General features: G+C 30.9%; 1 protein-coding gene across 2 annotated transcripts; it reads right to left on the bottom strand.

Annotated features, from left to right (window-relative positions):
* Positions 1-3,425: 3,425 nt before the first annotated feature.
* On the bottom strand, positions 3,426-6,786 carry LOC126669405 (protein CHLOROPLAST IMPORT APPARATUS 2). Of its 2 annotated transcripts, XM_050362866.2 has the most exons (3): positions 5,432-6,784; positions 4,433-4,588; positions 3,426-3,686 (listed from the first exon to the last, which is right to left on the bottom strand). In XM_050362866.2, exons 1-3 carry the CDS (start codon positions 6,461-6,463, stop codon positions 3,630-3,632), a joined length of 1,245 nt encoding a protein of 414 aa, XP_050218823.1. In that variant the 5' UTR covers positions 6,464-6,784; the 3' UTR covers positions 3,426-3,629. The 2 variants fall into 2 exon arrangements, with proteins under 2 accessions (XP_050218823.1, XP_050218824.1); XM_050362867.2 differs by lacking the exon at positions 3,426-3,686 and having other exon boundaries at positions 4,438-4,583; positions 5,432-6,786.
* Positions 6,787-17,855: the final 11,069 nt, after the last annotated feature.

Raw genomic sequence — 17,855 nt, 5'->3', positions numbered from 1 at the left:
GGGCATGGTTTTTTTATAAATAAATAAACTGATAGTAAATTGATAGTAAAACGATAGTAAACTGTTAGTAAACGGTTAATAAATATAACTATACTTTATATTTAATAAATTAGCTATAATGTTTAGTCAAACTAATAAACTGTTAGTAAACGGATGGTAAATTAACTTATTTTTTAGTAAACTGATAGTAAATGATTAATGAATTAACCATACGGTTAAAAGTAAATTAATAGTAAATTTGATTTTTAAGTAAACTTTTAGTAAACAGTTAGTAAATTGATAGTAAACTTTTTGTTGGTAAACCGATAGGAGATTTACTGTATTTTTATAAATAAAAACCGTTAGTAAACTGTTAGTAAACCGTTAGTAAATTTATTGTTTGTAAACCGTTGGTAAACTGTTAGTAACCCGATAGTAAACTTACTGGGTTTTTAAAATAAAAAACCGTATTTTTCAACTCAAAAAGTGTAATTTCGCAACTTTTAAAAGTCAAACCGTAAAAATCAACCCAAACTGGTCAAACCGTATTTTTGAGAATATTTATACACAGTATGGGTATTTTTGAAAAACTCTCTTATTATAACGTGTATTTATATAACTGAACAACATTACATACAAGTCATGCAATTATACATAAGTTTTCTCTTACAATATATTCATATACGTCAAACCTATCGCATGTTTAACACATTATACATGAAAATAAATTATATATATGGAAAATTTTCAAACGCATGTAAGTAGCATACAATATACATGGCGTTTAACATAATAATCTATGATACACGGCACAAAAGATATAGATACCACCAATGAAGGTTAGTCCAAGTGGTAAACGGCTTGATATCGTTTAAGCAAGGTTTCGGGTTCGAGTCTTCTGAATACAAAAAATCCCTACTGGTAGACTCACACACCATGTCAGGTGCGCGACGCGGGTCGGATCCGGATTAATCAGGGCGAAGCCCTGAAAACCGAATAGACTTACCAAAAAAAGATATAAATACCATCGGTCCACTCTAGACTTCTTTTTAATGCAATGTGATAAAGTTTTCAACTGTCAGATCTTGAAAATAATAATATAAGGGTAAGCATGCAACTCAATTAGCAAATAGATAAATGTATGTTAAGCATATACATCAGATATCTAAAACAAAACTTAAATAATTTTTCATTAAATATAACCAAATTACTATTGACAACAGCACAATTCAATACCCTATTCACGATATAAATATGCACATCGATTTTAATCAAATTTAAAATTTACACTTGGATATTCTATTGTTAATATAATTCACATGTTGTAATAGAGAACATACTTGCTGCTATACTAAAGTTAACATACCTGCTCCTACACCAAAACTTCTCTTGTTGCTCATCTTGTAATATCCAGCTAGGATATAGTTGGATTACAACTGTAATCCAACTGGATAGACATGCCGTTAATGTGTGAATTAGGAGTTAGAAATAAGTTAGTTTTTTTTCTATAAATATGGTTTACATCTTAATTTTTCATGCTAGTTTTTATAATTGAAAACTCATTCAATATAGTTTCAGTTTCCAGTTTATTTTCTGATATGTTGATCTAAATTTCTATATAGACAGCCAACATTATATTATTGGCCAAAATAGACAACTAAGATCTTTCACAATAAAAAATAATCAAGCTCAATAACCAGTTGGTATTGAGCACTTCCCATTGTGGAGTGCTCACTACTTATTGAGTGGTTGGTCTGCACCAGACACCAGCCACTCAACAAGAGACCTATTTTTTAAAATTTTGAAATAACACATCTCAATCATTTGTTGTTTTATTCTTTTAAATTATATTTAAATGGAAATATGGGACCTTTATTAATTTACTTTTTAAAGTTTAATCATTATGAAAAATTGTATAATAAATATGAATTTAATGGAAAGCTAACGTAATATAATGATCAGACTCAAAAACAGTTAAACAAATGTAGATGCTCTAACATTCTCATCGGCTTAAATTTGTTTATTCCGTTATAAATTAGAACATGATTTGTAATTACCAAGATAAAATTAAATTAAAAAGTTATCTATTTAGCTTTCAAACAATATACTTCCTCCGTCCCAAAATAATAGTTCACTTTTTTCTTTTCACACAGTTTAAAAAAGGCCAAATAATAAAAAAAAAAGACAACCTCTCATGAAAATTTCACAAAAATCCAATCTTTTAATTTTATCAAATTTATCTTAAAACACATGTTTTCGTTTCAATAATGTCTAACTATGTAATTTTGCTCATATGGCGCCTACGTGGCGCTGATGTTATTAGAAATATTATTTTGATTAATTGATAGGAGTAATTAATTATAAATTGGTGAGAATGTGACGACCCATATATTATTGCCCCTAACGTTTAAATTAAAAATTATTTATGCATGTATGGTTTTAAAAATGCAAACAGGCCACTAAAGTTTTTAATAAGCACCTTTAGATCCTCACATTTGACATTATTAGGGGTATATATAATCTTTTCAGAAAAAACATTAGGCTCCAAAGAAGCCCATTTAAAAATGTTAATAATATATTTGCACTTTTTAAAATTATGAGAGTATAAATGATCCTTATTCCAAACGTTTAAAATATATATGTCTGTTTTTTCTATCCGTATAACTTTGATCAATTTGTCAATAAAATGTTATTAAAATTTAATATGGACATTTTGGTCTGCAAATAAGAACAAATACATTTTATTCTCAATTTACTATTTCCGGACACATAATCTTCATTTAATCAAAATAATCTTTTCTAAATTGAAATTAAAGATTGATTGTGTAAAATAACTATTCATTAAATCAAAAATTTATAAAAATAAAACTTAAAGTAGATATAGTTTGAGGCTTGGATATATTTGTTTCAGTTTACATAATTGACGTATTAGAATGTCCAAATTATATTTTAAAATATATTTGATTCAACGGTCAAAATTGTGAATATAAAAAAATGCCTAAACTATTTTATCATCAAACTATAACAAAAATTTCAGTTTTTACTATTTTATTGTTTATGTCTAATGGCTAAACTTGTTCATGGAAGTTTAAATAAGTTTAGACCATTTACTATTTTTCGCAAGTTTGAGCTCGGTCCGAATTCCATATTTATTCGCCTTACATTTATACAGACTTTGGCCAAAGTTTTCAGATATGCATGAAAAATCACATAATAATAATAATAAAAGTCCGAACTCACCTATTAAAAATCAAGTTTGTTTTGGGCTCGAATTTGAACCAGACTTAAAATAAAATCATAAATCTAAATCCGATCCAGGCGAGACGAGTCTGAACAAACCTAGACGGACCGGGCTGATATCCAGACTCATGCACAAGTCTACCCTTAGACTTTGCTAATTTATTGGATTTTCTAAAGAAATTGAGGAAACATGAAACTAAAAAGTATGAACCAAAGAGAAACATCAAATATAGTACTAAAAAGGAAATAAAAAGCTAGGCAAAAACTTGTAGGCCTAAATCATATTGCATTCTCTCTTTTTCTTATGTAGCCTCTAAATTTATATCCTCACCTTCTAATGTTTTAGATTAAATACAATAAAACAACATAAATTAACAAAAAGGACTATTTTTCTCAACCTAAAATAATTGTTATTTCTCTCTTCTGTGACTATTTGTGCTTGAATTGGGTCTCCTCACAAATCTCCCCTGCAAAATTACAAACAATGAAAAACAATCAGAAATAAAAATTAATTAAACTCAAGTTATGCTCAAAAAATCTTATATTCCAAAAAAAAATTGTTCATCCCATCCTAATGGTTTATAAATTATTTTGTGGCAAAACTAATCCTAATAGTCTATGTATATAACAAGGTTTTGGTCCATTCTATTTCTTTAAATTAAAAATATAAAAATAATGGTTAACTATAATGTGAGCAACGGTCGATTGAATCACATAACTGCTTCTTTTATCTCTTAGTAATTAATTATTTTCAAATCAAATCGAATCAAACTTGGATTAGAATAAAACTGACTAATAATCATCAAACATCAATAAAACTATTGCCATCTTTTTTGGGATAATGTTATAAAAATTTACCAATTTTACACGTTTTTTTTCATTTTAATCACAACATTTATAAATCATCATTTTCATACACCAACTACCAATTTTTCTCAAATCCATACACTGTGCAAAAATCTTGTAAAAATTGTTGACGTGTCACTATCTGATCCGTTATGACATGTCACCATCCGGTTGTCAACTCAGTAATTTTTACCGGATTTTTGAACAGTATATGGATTTGAGAAAAAAATGATAGTTCGAGTACGAAAATGACGATTTTTAAACGGCGTGATTAAAATGAAAAAAGAAAGATGATTAAGATCTAACTTTGGTTTTGGGCCGTTGATTATAATAGCAATTACCAATAAGTAAAGCAAAGAAAAACTACCTTCATTCTGGGCCGTTGATCAGCATTGACTTTTCTAACTTGGTACCTAATCTTCTTCGAGAAAAGGCGATTACGCCGCTTTTCCTTGTAGCGCAGCACGCTAGCTTCTCTAATACCTCCATTTTCCGAAAATAAATCAATTTGTGCCAATCTGGCCTGTCCAAATAATTATATAAATTAAATAAATATTATTTTCTTCGTCATATTTTATATTTAATTGTAAAAAAATTATAAAATAAAATGTAACTTTTACTTTTATAATCTTATATCACAATAAATGCTTCATATTTTAATGAAAGAGGATAAAATAGAAAAACATTAGTTAAAAATTATATTACAACTAAAATAAAATATCTGAAAATTTTGTCAATTAGAATAAAACTGAAAAAGTAAATATAATCAAAAACTATAAATATTTTCACAGTAGTTTAAAACATTAAAAAAAAATTAATATTAAAATAATCATAATTTGATATGAGAATTTTGAATTTAATTTTTTTATCAGTCATCAAATAAATCAATCATATAAATTAACAAATCTCAAGTTAAATTGTCATATTATAGATTTTTTTTAAATGAAAAATCAATATAAAAGCACAAGTCTAAAATATATTATATTTTATTTGTTACCAAACAAAATTGGAATCAAAATATATTAAAAATTATTACTAAAGTGTAAAAAGGTTCTCCAAAACAAAACACATACACAAGAAAGTTGGAAAGGTCAATAGCATCAGAACCATCTAGTCCTATAGCAGAATTCATTTATACCCTTTTTAATTGTATTTTTTTAGATGTTTTCTAGTTTTAAAATATTAAAAAAGATACTCTCTTTGTCATCATCAGTTTTATTGTTATTTTAAGGAGAATTGCCAAAACAGTTGCTTTTTGTTTTTTAAGTACAATTGCATCCTTTTTGTGCAAAATACCAGAATTTAGCTTTATTGGTTTCAAATTCTAAACACATTTTGAAGGCAGGAAGAAGATTTAGAGACATACAGATACATCATTTCCTCCTTCTGAGCCCGAAATGTCATCGGAAAACGGCGACGCACGGTCGGACCAAGCATTCAAAACTCCGTCATAATTCAATTTCAACAACAAACTCGAATTGGATTCCGCAATTGAATTCTCCTTCACCAATTCTGCATCTAAACATACTTTCTCGACCTTCTTCTTCCGTTTCTCCCCGGAATTCATTTTTTTCGACTTCGAATCCGAATTCAAATTGCTCCCCTTCTTATCACTACTCTCATTAATGCTAACACTATCAATACAACTACTACTTCTACTAAGTCTAGGAGAAATTTGAAGCATATCAACAATCGGAAAACTCCACCAATTCGATCGATTTCCATGTCGAAATGCCGTCACGCCTTTTCTAATTCCGTTACTAGACCCCATTTGAAATTTCCCACCAAAATAATTAACATTATTAACATGAGAATTCTCCACAAAATTCCCCATAATACTATCAATACCCTCTTGAATTTCCTCATCTAAAATCGACTCCGCGTCCAAATTATCCTCCTCGTAAACCTCCTCCGTCGAATTGCAAGAATTCGAATAGGAATTCGAATTTGAGTAGAAAGAACCAATCAAATTCGACTTCAAGAAGCTCGGTTTTTCGCTCTGATGAACTAGAAAACCCGAGTTTTCGTCGAAAACACGTAAAGGCGGCCATAATAACTCCGACGAATTAGATAAAGACTCATCAAGAAGAATAGTAGCATGATTTTCTTGATGAGGCTTCGAGAATTTCCGGGGATGTTGATTAAGTTGCTGGGTGGAGAAGATGCTCGGATAGGCGGTGGAGAGTAGAGCGGCGGCCTCGTTGTAGATTTGGTTGGGGCGTTTACGAGGAGTACGAGGTTTTCTTGTGGAGATTGTTAATGGCGAGTTGCTTGACTCGGAGATTGTTGAAGATGGTGACGATGAAGTAGTTCTTGTAATAGATGAAGATGGGGATTTCATAAGTTCTAAATCGAACCCGTAGGTTCTTCCACCGCCACTTAAACATGGTGACGACATTTCAAGAACTGTTTAAAACCTCAAAAACTGTAAGAAATTTTAAAGAAAAATTAAACCCATTGAACTAAAACCCTAAACCCTGAAGAAAAGGCCAAGAACTGTGTGTTTGTCTGTTTTAAAGAAGAAAAACTCGGAGGAGAAGTGACTCAGTGAGCCAATGAGGAGATGAAGAAGTGTTAGTTAAAGGAGAAGATGTCACGGGCAGAGGGATTGAGAATTATATGGCAGAGACGGAAACACACAGACAAAACTAACGTCTTTGTAATAGAGAGAGAGGGTTGGAATTAAATTAACTGAGTGACTCGGTGAGTGAGTGAGTGAGGTAAAAGAAAATGAAGAAGAGGTATGAGATAAAAGAAACAGAGGAAGGGACAATGGTTTGTTTGGTTGTGGGACCACGGGTTTTTTTATATTTTCAGTTTGTTTTTTTCTCTCAATTTGAGGTTTTTACAGTTCAATTATTTGATTATCTTCATCAATTTACTGGATTAACCCTTCTTCTTACTTGTGAATTTCGTTTATTTACAATTGGAACTCCATATCTATAGCTCGGATTCGGTCCGTTCGGATAAAACTAAACTAAAAATTCTAAAACTGAATTAATTTTGTAAGTAAATGTTCAAAATCGAATCGATCAGATATAATTTTTAAAAGAAACTGAATAGAGCGAGAAAAAAAATAGAATATAACAAAATAGGCCGATAATTCAATCGGTTTGGTTGATGCTGAAAAAAATATAGGTAAAATTAAAAAAAAAATTCGGTTGGTCGGTTAATTATGATAATCCAAATTTCAAACCGAACTAATAATTAAAAATCGGAAAATATTAAAGCCGAACCAATCAAACCCAAATATATAACTGAACCGAACGTACTGAGAGTTATTGGTTCGATCCATTAATTTGGTCACTCGGTATTTTTACTCTCCCCTATCTAGAGTTCAACTCGAGATAATATATCATTATTTTCATACAATTAGTGATTTTGAGTTGGAATTACATTTATGTTATTGTATTGATATTTAATAAATAAAATTTTACTGTTTATATTATATATGTCCATCTAAAATTTAACCACCGAATGCAATTGTCATACATTTTTTGCTGAAATTGTTGTATTAGACCGTTGGAGATAAAAGAAATCTCTTGATATATTATATAATATCTAATAAAAGTATAAATATATATTTCATTTTTACTCTTACCATTGAATGCAATAAATTTGGAGTATGGAATATTTTTTGATGTAAAAAGTAAAAACCATAAGATATAAAATTTGATTAATTTTTGGCATCAAATGTAATTCCAAAAGAGTGGTAAACTAGGGCAAAATGGTCAAAAAAGATTTGTAATCCTAATGATGGGCAAGCATGGATGATCTGGTTGGATTATCCTGAGTTTTCTTTGTCACCCATACCCACTGCAAGATTTTCATGGCCAAGGCTTCTTATCTGCTGAGATGGCACAATCCCATTGGTTCCACTGGATTTTTTAGGGCTTATGTGGCATATCTTATATTCGTTTAGATGATGATCACATGCATCTAGAAAAAGGGTAGGGCTATTTTTGGAACTTTAAAATGTTAATAAGGAGAAATGATTTGAACCTTTTTGGTATCTTTGGCCTTCTTTTATGTGTGGCTAATGCCAATCATACGTTGTGCTTATTACATTCAATAGCTTGTGATTAGAATATCAAACACAAATTTTTACTTTTCTTTGTTGCAATTTCGTCCCTTTATTAATTTGTCTTTTTATTTTTTAGCCTTTTTAATGGTTAAAATCTTATTAACGTCATTCTTATAAAAATTCAAATAATATTTCAACCTATAATTGAAAGAGAGTTTCTAGACTTCTATTATCCATGTATATTTTGATTTCAAGTTCGAACCGTGGCATCCACTTTTCTTTAAATTAGAATAAAATATGTTGAGACTCCGACTATAAAATATGAGCGTGAGATGTGCTATAAAAAACCCATATTTAAAAAAAATAGACCTAATACAAATATTATTATTTTACTTTTATAGATAAGTAACATCAATAATTAGTCAAATTTTAAAAGTTGTGATGAGTTAGTATGTAACATGATGCATTAAAAATATTAATTTCAAAATTTAATATGCATATATATAATTTTTGGTGTTATTAAAAATACTAAAATACATATAAAATTGAACAATTAATGGAATCGAATTAAAATTATTGTTAGCATTTAAAATAAACTAAATATGATTAGAAAGATTTATGTGATGTAGTATGATTTGATTTGAATTCTCGGAATTACCATTATGAATATTTAACATGTTTTTAGCTAATCTGGAAAAAAAAGAATCTAATATAGACTTTTGAATAATTTTAATTTGAATGATTGAATCTTGAATTTCAATTGGGATTAGGATTCTCTCAAGTTCAAAATGAACTTGTTAAATATAACAGTACAATCTCAGCTTCCTTAGCAAGCTAATCCACTTCAGTATGTGATCTGAATAGCATGAAGAAGATGACTGCATTCTGTTAAACAACAGAGAAACAGAAGTTAGTTTATTTTCTGTTATTTAGTTAATTAAATATTCTGTTAGTAAAGTTACCGTTAGAGGTAGTAGCCGTTAGATTAAATCTGTAAATAAGAGTTAGACACGTGGAGCTAATCTCTCTATTTATACAAGCTGTAACACATTAATTCAGTTTAATGAAAAATCTTATAATCAATTCTTAATTTCTGATATGGTATCAAAGCTTCTAATCACGCTTCTAATCTCATAAAGTTCTTGATTCAAATCAAAGTTCAAATTCTTAATCTTAGTTCTTGATTCAAACATCAAATTTCTTAATCTCAGTTCTTATTCTGCAATTTCTTCAAATTCTTAATCTCAGTTTTTGATTTAGTTTTTCAAGTTTCTTCAGTTCTTGATTTCTCAGTTCTTGATTTAGTTTTTCAAGTTTCTTCAGTTCTTGATTTCAGCATTTCAATTTCTATTCAATAAATCTTAATTTCTTGGTTCTATATCACAAATTTATTCTTATCAGATATTCATCTTCAAAAATGGCGTTTAATTCTGTACCAGATCATGAATTGTCTTCTAGTCCTTTCTATCTACATCCAAATGAAAATCCCTCTTTGATTTTGGTTTCTCCTTTAATGAATGGACAAAATTATCATTCTTGGGCAAGATCTATGCGTATGTGTCTTCTTTCAAAGAACAAGTTAAAATTTGTGGATGGAAGCATAACAATTCCAGCAAAAACTGATCCAATTCATCCTGTTTGGGAGCGTTGCAATACAATGGTATTATCTTGGATTTTAAGATCTTTATCTTCTTCAATAGCTCAAAGCATTTTATGGTTAGATAATGCTCTAGATGTTTGGAAAGATTTACATGATAGGTTCTCACAAGGAAATGTCACTAGGATTTCAGATTTACAGGAGGAAATATATGGGTTTAAACAGAACAATTTATCTGTAACTGATTACTTTACACATTTGAAAATGTTGTGGGATGAGTTAACTAATTTGAGAATGATTCCTGTTTGTATGTGTATTCCTCAATGCCATTGTAATGCTTTAACTTTGGTAAAAGATTATCAAGAGGCAGACTGTATAATTAGGTTTTTAAAGGGGCTTAATGAAGGATATTCTGTAGTTAGAACTCAGGTTTTGATGATGGAACCTTTACCTAAGATAAATAAAGTTTTTTCATTAGCCTTGCAACATGAGAGGGAATTAGGAATTGGTTTAAATGTTACACAGACTGCTGAACCTCAAGTTTTTGCTGCTCAAACTAGTACTGGTACCGGTTCATTCAATAGACAGACTTATAATAACAATAGGGGACAATTTAATAGAATTTATAGACCACCAATGGGAGTAAATTCTGGACAGAATGCTTTTAGAGCTCAGGGGGGACAAAGGAGGTTTTATAATATACCAAATAATGGAAAACCAATGTGCAGTCATTGTGGTTTTTCAGGTCATACAGTTGATATTTGTTTTAAGAAACATGGTTATCCTCCTGGTTATAAGCCTAAATTTAGACCTCAAACCTATGTCAATCAAGTAGGAGAATTGGTTCATTCAACTGATCAAGAAGATGGATATGGTTTAGAACAAGGTTGTACTTATGAAGAGTATGGTTATGAAGATCAGAATATGTATACTCATGATTCTGGATTTGAGTATGAACCAAATGCAAATCAAGGAATGCATCAATCTAAAAATGTATCAAATGTTTCTGCTGCTGAAACAAATGCTGTTACACCTCCTATTACTCAAGATCAGTATGCACAATTAATGTCTCTTCTACAACAAAATATGTCTGTTACTAAAGCTGCTTCACCTAGAGTGAATACTGTCTCAACAAATTTTGTTCCAAAGGAGACAGGTACATTTTCTGGAACTTATTCTTATTTTAAAAATTTTACTGCTTGTGCTGTTGCCAAGAAACCTTTATGTTCAACTTGGATAATTGACTCTGGTGCTACTGATCATATTGCTTGTTCATTATCTGCATTTTCATCATATAAAACTGTTAGTGATGTTTTTGTTACATTACCAAATAATCAAAAGATTGCTGTTACTCATGTAGGTATAGTACAGTTTAGCATGGATTTAATTTTGAAACATGTGTTATATGTTCCTGTGTTCTCTTTTAATTTGTTGTCTACAAGTAAACTTATTCAACAATATGACTACTGTTTTATACTTCATAAAAACCTTTGTATTATACAGGATCATACCAGATGGATGATGATTGGATTAGCTAAAGAATTTCAAGGTCTTTATCATCTTGATAAAGATCAGTTTTGTGGAAATAAGAGTGTTGCTAATATTAGTTCTGATAAAGTTTCTGTTTTAGATAATTGTGTAACAAATTGTTTAGATGAAAAAGTTGATTCTAATAGTTTGTGGCATTTTAGATTTGGTCATATAGCTTATTCTGGATTAAAGTGTTTACAGTCTATAGATTCAAATATAAAACTACCTGTTGATACTCATTGTAAGATCTGTCATTTAGCAAAGCAAAAGAGAAATGTTTTTCCATTAAGTAATTCTGTTTCAAATAAATGTTTTGATCTTATTCATGTTGATATATGGGGACCAGCTAGAGTTCATTCTATATATGGACATAGATATTTTTTGACCATAGTAGATGATAAGAGTAGATTTACATGGATTTATCTGTTAAAGTTAAAATCTGAGGCAAGATCAATAATTGTTAATTTTTGTCAATATGTTGAAACTCAGTTTAATACAAAGATTAAGGTAATTAGAACAGATAATGGTTTGGAATTTAATATGATAGATTTTTATAGTTTAAAGGGCATAATTCATCAAACAACATGTGTTTATACTCCTCAACAAAACTCAATAGTTGAGAGAAAACACCAACATATTTTGAATTTAGCTAGAGCTTTAAAGTTTCAATCTAATGTGTCATTAAATTTTTGGTCTGATTGTGTTCATCATGCTGTCTATTTAATCAATAGAAGTCCATCTCCTATTATAGATAAAAAGACTCCCTATGAAATTTTGTTTAAAAAGTTGCCTGTTTTTGATACACTTAGAGTTTTTGGCTGTTTAGCCTATGCATCAACAATAGCACATAATAGAAGTAAATTTACACCAAGGGCCACTCAGTGTTTGTTTATAGGATATCCAGAAAACACAAAGGGTTATAGACTGTATAATATTCAGACAAGACAAGTTTTTATTTCTAGAGATGTTAGGTTTTATGAGCATTTATTTCCTTATAAAGATTCTACTTTAGCTAGTACTTTTGTTTCTGCAGATTCTGTTTTGCCTGTGTTTGGAAATACAACAATTGATTACACTTTGGACAAAGACATGTCTTATTCATTAGAGTCTGATAATGCACAACCAGAAGTTATTGCACAGTCTGGTTCTATACATGATTTACATTCATCTATGGAATCTGAATCTTCACATACTTCAAACATACCTATTAAAAGATCTACTAGGGTAACACAGAAACCTAATTTTTTAAAAGATTATGTTTGTAATGTAAGTAAGTCAACACCTCATATTCTGTCTAAAGTTTTTACTTATGAAAATTTGCTTTCTACTCATAAGGTTTTATCAGTTTCTGTTGATTCAAATATAGAACCAAAAACCTATAATGAGGCTATTAAACATAGTTGTTGGCAGGAAGCAATGCATAAAGAACTGGAAGCATTAGCCTTAAATAACACTTGGAATTTAACTCCTCTTCCAACTGGAAAAGTACCTATAGGGTGTAAATGGGTTTATAAAACCAAGTATCATAGTGATGGAACATTAGAGAGACATAAGGCTCGTTTAGTAGCAAAAGGCTATACTCAACAAAATGGCATAGACTATATAGATACTTTTTCACCTGTAGCTAAAATGACAACCATAAGAGTTTTATTAGCAATAGCAGCCACACATAATTGGTTTTTACAACAACTTGACATTAATAATGCTTTTTTACATGGGGATTTACATGAAGAGGTTTATATGCAAGTACCACTTGGGCTTGAATGCAAGGAAACTAATATTGTATGCAGGTTAAACAAGTCATTGTATGGATTAAAACAAGCAAGTAGACAGTGGAATGTTAGATTAACAGAAGCCTTAAAATCTCAAGGGTATAAGCAAGCAAGTTCTGATTCTTCTTTGTTTACAAGAAGACAAAATACTGGTTTCACAGCTCTTCTTATCTATGTGGATGATGTGATCCTAGCAGGAGATGACATGACTGAGATAAATTCAGTTAAGGCATTTTTACACAAAGAGTTTAAGATTAAAGACTTAGGAAGTTTAAAGTTTTTTTTGGGACTGGAAGTTGCTAGGTCCAAGAATGGTATTAATTTATGCCAAAAGAAATACACTCTTGACTTGCTCAAAGAAACTGGTTATCTAGGATCTAAACCTGCTAGTACCCCAATGGTAGCAACAACAAAGTTAAGTAAAGATGACAGTTCACCATATTCTGATGTCAAAGCTTACAGGAGATTAGTTGGCAAGCTCATTTATTTATGTAGCACAAGGCCAGATATAGCATTCTCAGTTCAACAATTATCTCAGTATTTAGATTGTCCTACTGAGATACATTATGCAGCTATAGGAAGAATCATGAGATATCTAAAGAAATCTCCAGGCCAAGGATTATCTTTTTCAGCAAACAGCAAAACTGGATGTAAAATCAAGGCTTTCTCAGATTCAGATTGGGCTACATGTCCAGATAGTAGAAGGTCAATAACAGGGTTTTGTGTGTTTATTGGTGATTCATTAATATCATGGAAAACTAAGAAGCAACCTACAGTTTCAAAGTCAAGTTCAGAGGCTGAGTACAGGGCATTAGCAAACACAACCTGTGAGATTCAGTGGATTACATATTTGTTACAAGATTTACAAATTCAAGACTCAACACCTGCTAACATCTATTGTGATAATCAAGCTGCCTGTTACTTAGCTCATAACCCTGTATTTCACGAAAGGACTAAACACATAGAAATAGATTGCCACATTGTTAGACAAAAGCTTCAAACAGGTCTTATACATTTATTTCCTATCTCTTCTGAAAATCAGTTAGCTGATTTTTTCACAAAGCCTCTATCAACTTCACTCTTTCTCAGCTTCCTTAGCAAGCTTGGTGTACAGGATCTATACACTCCAGCTTGAGGGGGGATGTTAAATATAACAGTACAATCTCAGCTTCCTTAGCAAGCTAATCCACTTCAGTATGTGATCTGAATAGCATGAAGAAGATGACTGCATTCTGTTAAACAACAGAGAAACAGAAGTTAGTTTATTTTCTGTTATTTAGTTAATTAAATATTCTGTTAGTAAAGTTACCGTTAGAGGTAGTAGCCGTTAGATTAAATCTGTAAATAAGAGTTAGACACGTGGAGCTAATCTCTCTATTTATACAAGCTGTAACACATTAATTCAGTTTAATGAAAAATCTTATAATCAATTCTTAATTTCTGATAGAACTTGAGAAGGTTATGTTCACGATCCACACCGTTCATTACAAAATGAACAGTGTAGATTAAAAAAGCACAATTTTAATTAAATTAATTTACATCGTTCATTTTATAATGAACGGTGTGGATCGTGAACATGACTCCTTCAAGTTCAAATGAACTTGAAGGAATTCCAATTCTTTCAATTGAGTTTCTAGTTTAAATTTGGCTCGAAATTTTCCTGAGATTTGAGAGCTTGCATAATAATACTTATAATAATTTTATTAACTCTTTTATTAATAATTATTCCCTTTAACTGTAAAGTTAAGGTGGTATCCATAGTGCAGTTTTAAGCTAGGGTTAGGGGGTTATCTGGCTTTATTATGTATTTTATCAAAAGATAATATTATAGAAATTCACTAACTTTATATGTTTTTTTATTTTAATTACGCCGTTTTAAAATCGTCATTTTCATACACGAACCCAATTTTTCTCAAATCCATACACCGTTCAAAAATTCGACAAAAATTATTTGGCTTCCTGGAGTTTATTTTGCCTAGTAATCAAAGTACCATTGTATTTTGATTGAGCTAGTCAGTTTTATCCTATTTTGATTATATTTAATGAAGGAGGTAGGGGCATGTTGCGGATGGCCTTGACCTTCCCTCATTTTTGACAATTAGCTAAATTAGCATGGGCAGTTTTTTTTTTTTTGTATTTTGGCCTTTTTATCTTTAAAAAAATTATTTCTCCATATAGTTCATATTGCGATTTGGCCCTCCCTATATAGAAATATTGGCTCCATCAATGGTTATGTCGCCCCTCGTCTTGAAGAAGCTCTAGCAGCTCGACGAGACACCTCATTTCCTAGAGCAACTTTCCTTCTCATAGGTGCCTGGCTCGAGCACTCAATTACAGCTAGTTGAGATGCTTGCATTTCTCGAGCTAATTTTAATGTGCAAAGTGCCACGATCGTAGTAGGATTAGCAGCTCGTCGATCTTGTTTTCCTTAAGCATGTCGTCTACTAAAAGGTTCGCAACTCCTTGTCCTCATTTAGCTCGACGGTTTGTCTAATCATGTGTGTCGACTTTCTTTGATTTTAGATCGATTAATTAGATTTTAGATCTCGATATTATTTCTTATAGAGTATTTTATTTTCATATTTCATTTTGGGTCATAATCCAATGGTCTATGGATTATTCTTTTTTATTTCACTCTTATTATCGGTTTGAGAAAAATATTCCATACACTCTTTATTGGAGTTTTTTTTTTGAATTTTTGATTCTAAAATGTTATTTAAAAAATCATTAAAAGATCCTATAGTTCATATTTTTGTACTTTTAAGTCTATAAATTGAATAAAAGCAAACGAAAAGAAAAAAAATACTACTATGTAGTAATAATTAAAAACAGTATTTATAGCAAAACCCTCCACAAAGATATTTCATGGTGGAAAATATAAAGGCTTAAATGCACCAAAAATCACGAACTTTCGCGTGTTTTTGGTATTTGACACGAACTTTTAATTTTGGCTTAAAAATACATGAACTATCCAATTTTTGCAATAATAACACCGGTGTGGATTCCGTCTTCAATCAGCTTATGTGGCACCGGAAAAAATCATGTTGTCCCATATCATCAAAACTGCACCGTCTTTTATTAAACACACTTCAAAAGTATAGGGACTATTTTTAAACTTTTTACCTTCATCTTCTAAATTAATTTTTCTTACTCCCTCACACCCAATCAATTCAACGTATTTCACCTAACTCCGCCACTACCACTACTGTATCCCCCTATTTTTTCCTTTTCTCCGCCACAACTGCCTCTCATTTCCTCTCCTCTACTAAAACGTGCCTCCTCCTCTTCTTCCTTATCCACCCCTCATCATGTCCACCTCGCTCCCGGATCTCCCCTTCCGCAACCTCCAATCCTTCTGCAACCCTTCTATACCCCTACTCCCTGCGCCTCCGCAACCTTCCACCAATTCCCGCCATCTACCGTCGCCTTGTTAGTCTCACGACGAGACCATCGCTCTCATCGACGTTAACCGCGAAAAGTGTACACCCTCTTCCTTGGTAATCTCAAGGTCAACGATTGGCAAGAAGTAGTCGACGCTGTTGCTAATCGATTACCTGTAGCATCTCCGCCGAAGACCTCCGTGCAGTGCCGTCATAAAATGGAGAAACTCAATCCACGTTACCGGACTGAGATCTATTTGATTTATTATACTGCTCATAATTTTTTTTTTGATCGGAGATATTCACAGAAGAAATTGTGTTGATTGTGTTAACGAGGTTCTGTAATTTGACGGCGTATAAAAGATGAGAAGTGCTGGTAATAATAATAGTAGTATGTATTATTGTGTTGAAAATCATAACAATGTTTGTTTGTTTGTTGAGATTGTGATTTTATTTTCTGTTTGGGGAGTGAGAAAACGAGAGAAAATTTACAAGAAAAGAGAAACTAAATCTGGGTTTCTTTTTTTTTTTTATTGAAAAGCTAATGTTTTTACTTATTTATACCTAAAGTTGTGTTCTTTCTCTACTTTTTTTTAAAATCAATCACTTTCAGTTCTTGTGTGTTGAGAGTGGGAAGAAGAGGGAGAGAGAACTAATAGTGAGTGCTATAAAGATGTTGGGAGATGGGTTTGTGAAAGATGGAACAGATGAAGATGACGATGGGCATGGGTAGAGAGATTGAAAGAATGAATGTGAAACGTGTCGTCTTGATGATAAGGTTGTGAGTGAATGAGAAAATTTAATTTAAAAGATGAAGGTAAAAAGTGTAAAAATAGTCCTTATATTTTTTAGGTGTGTTTAATAAAAAAACGGTGGCGTTTTGATGACTAGGATGAATTCTACCATAAGTTGGGACAGCATGACATTGTCGGTGCCACATAAGCTGATTGAAGCCGGAATCCACACCGGTGTTATTATTGCAAAAATTGGATAGTTCATGTATTTTTAAGCCAAAATTAAAAGTTCGTGTTAAATACCAAAAACACGCGAAAGTTCGTGATTTTTGGAGCATTTAAGCCAAATATAAATTAAGAAATATTGGAGGTCACTATTACAAATAGATTATGAATAGACACTAAAAGTCCTTTTCATGCCACGTCTATACGATAAACCCTTCAAAATTTCTGCATATAAAATTTTATATTCAAATAGAAATAAACTCCAATATTTTATTTTGCACTTTTTTGGTTTTCTAGCTTCAAGAATGCTCCCATAAAATATCTAAAAGTATCCCATACATTCTTCTAGGTTTTGTTAATATCTGAATTTTGACTTTAGATAACATTTGGCAACTATGAATTTTCAAATACATGTTCTACTTTTACCTATACTTAAAAATTTGCAAAACCGCATATAATAATTTTTTAAAAATATAAATTTGAGTATTTGAAATTTAATGAATGATTTTTGTATAAAATAGATTATGT

Source organism: Mercurialis annua, linkage group LG2, assembly GCF_937616625.2.
Source record: "Mercurialis annua linkage group LG2, ddMerAnnu1.2, whole genome shotgun sequence".
Classification (NCBI taxonomy): Eukaryota; Viridiplantae; Streptophyta; class Magnoliopsida; order Malpighiales; family Euphorbiaceae; genus Mercurialis; species Mercurialis annua.
This window is presented reverse-complemented; position numbering and strand designations above follow the sequence as displayed.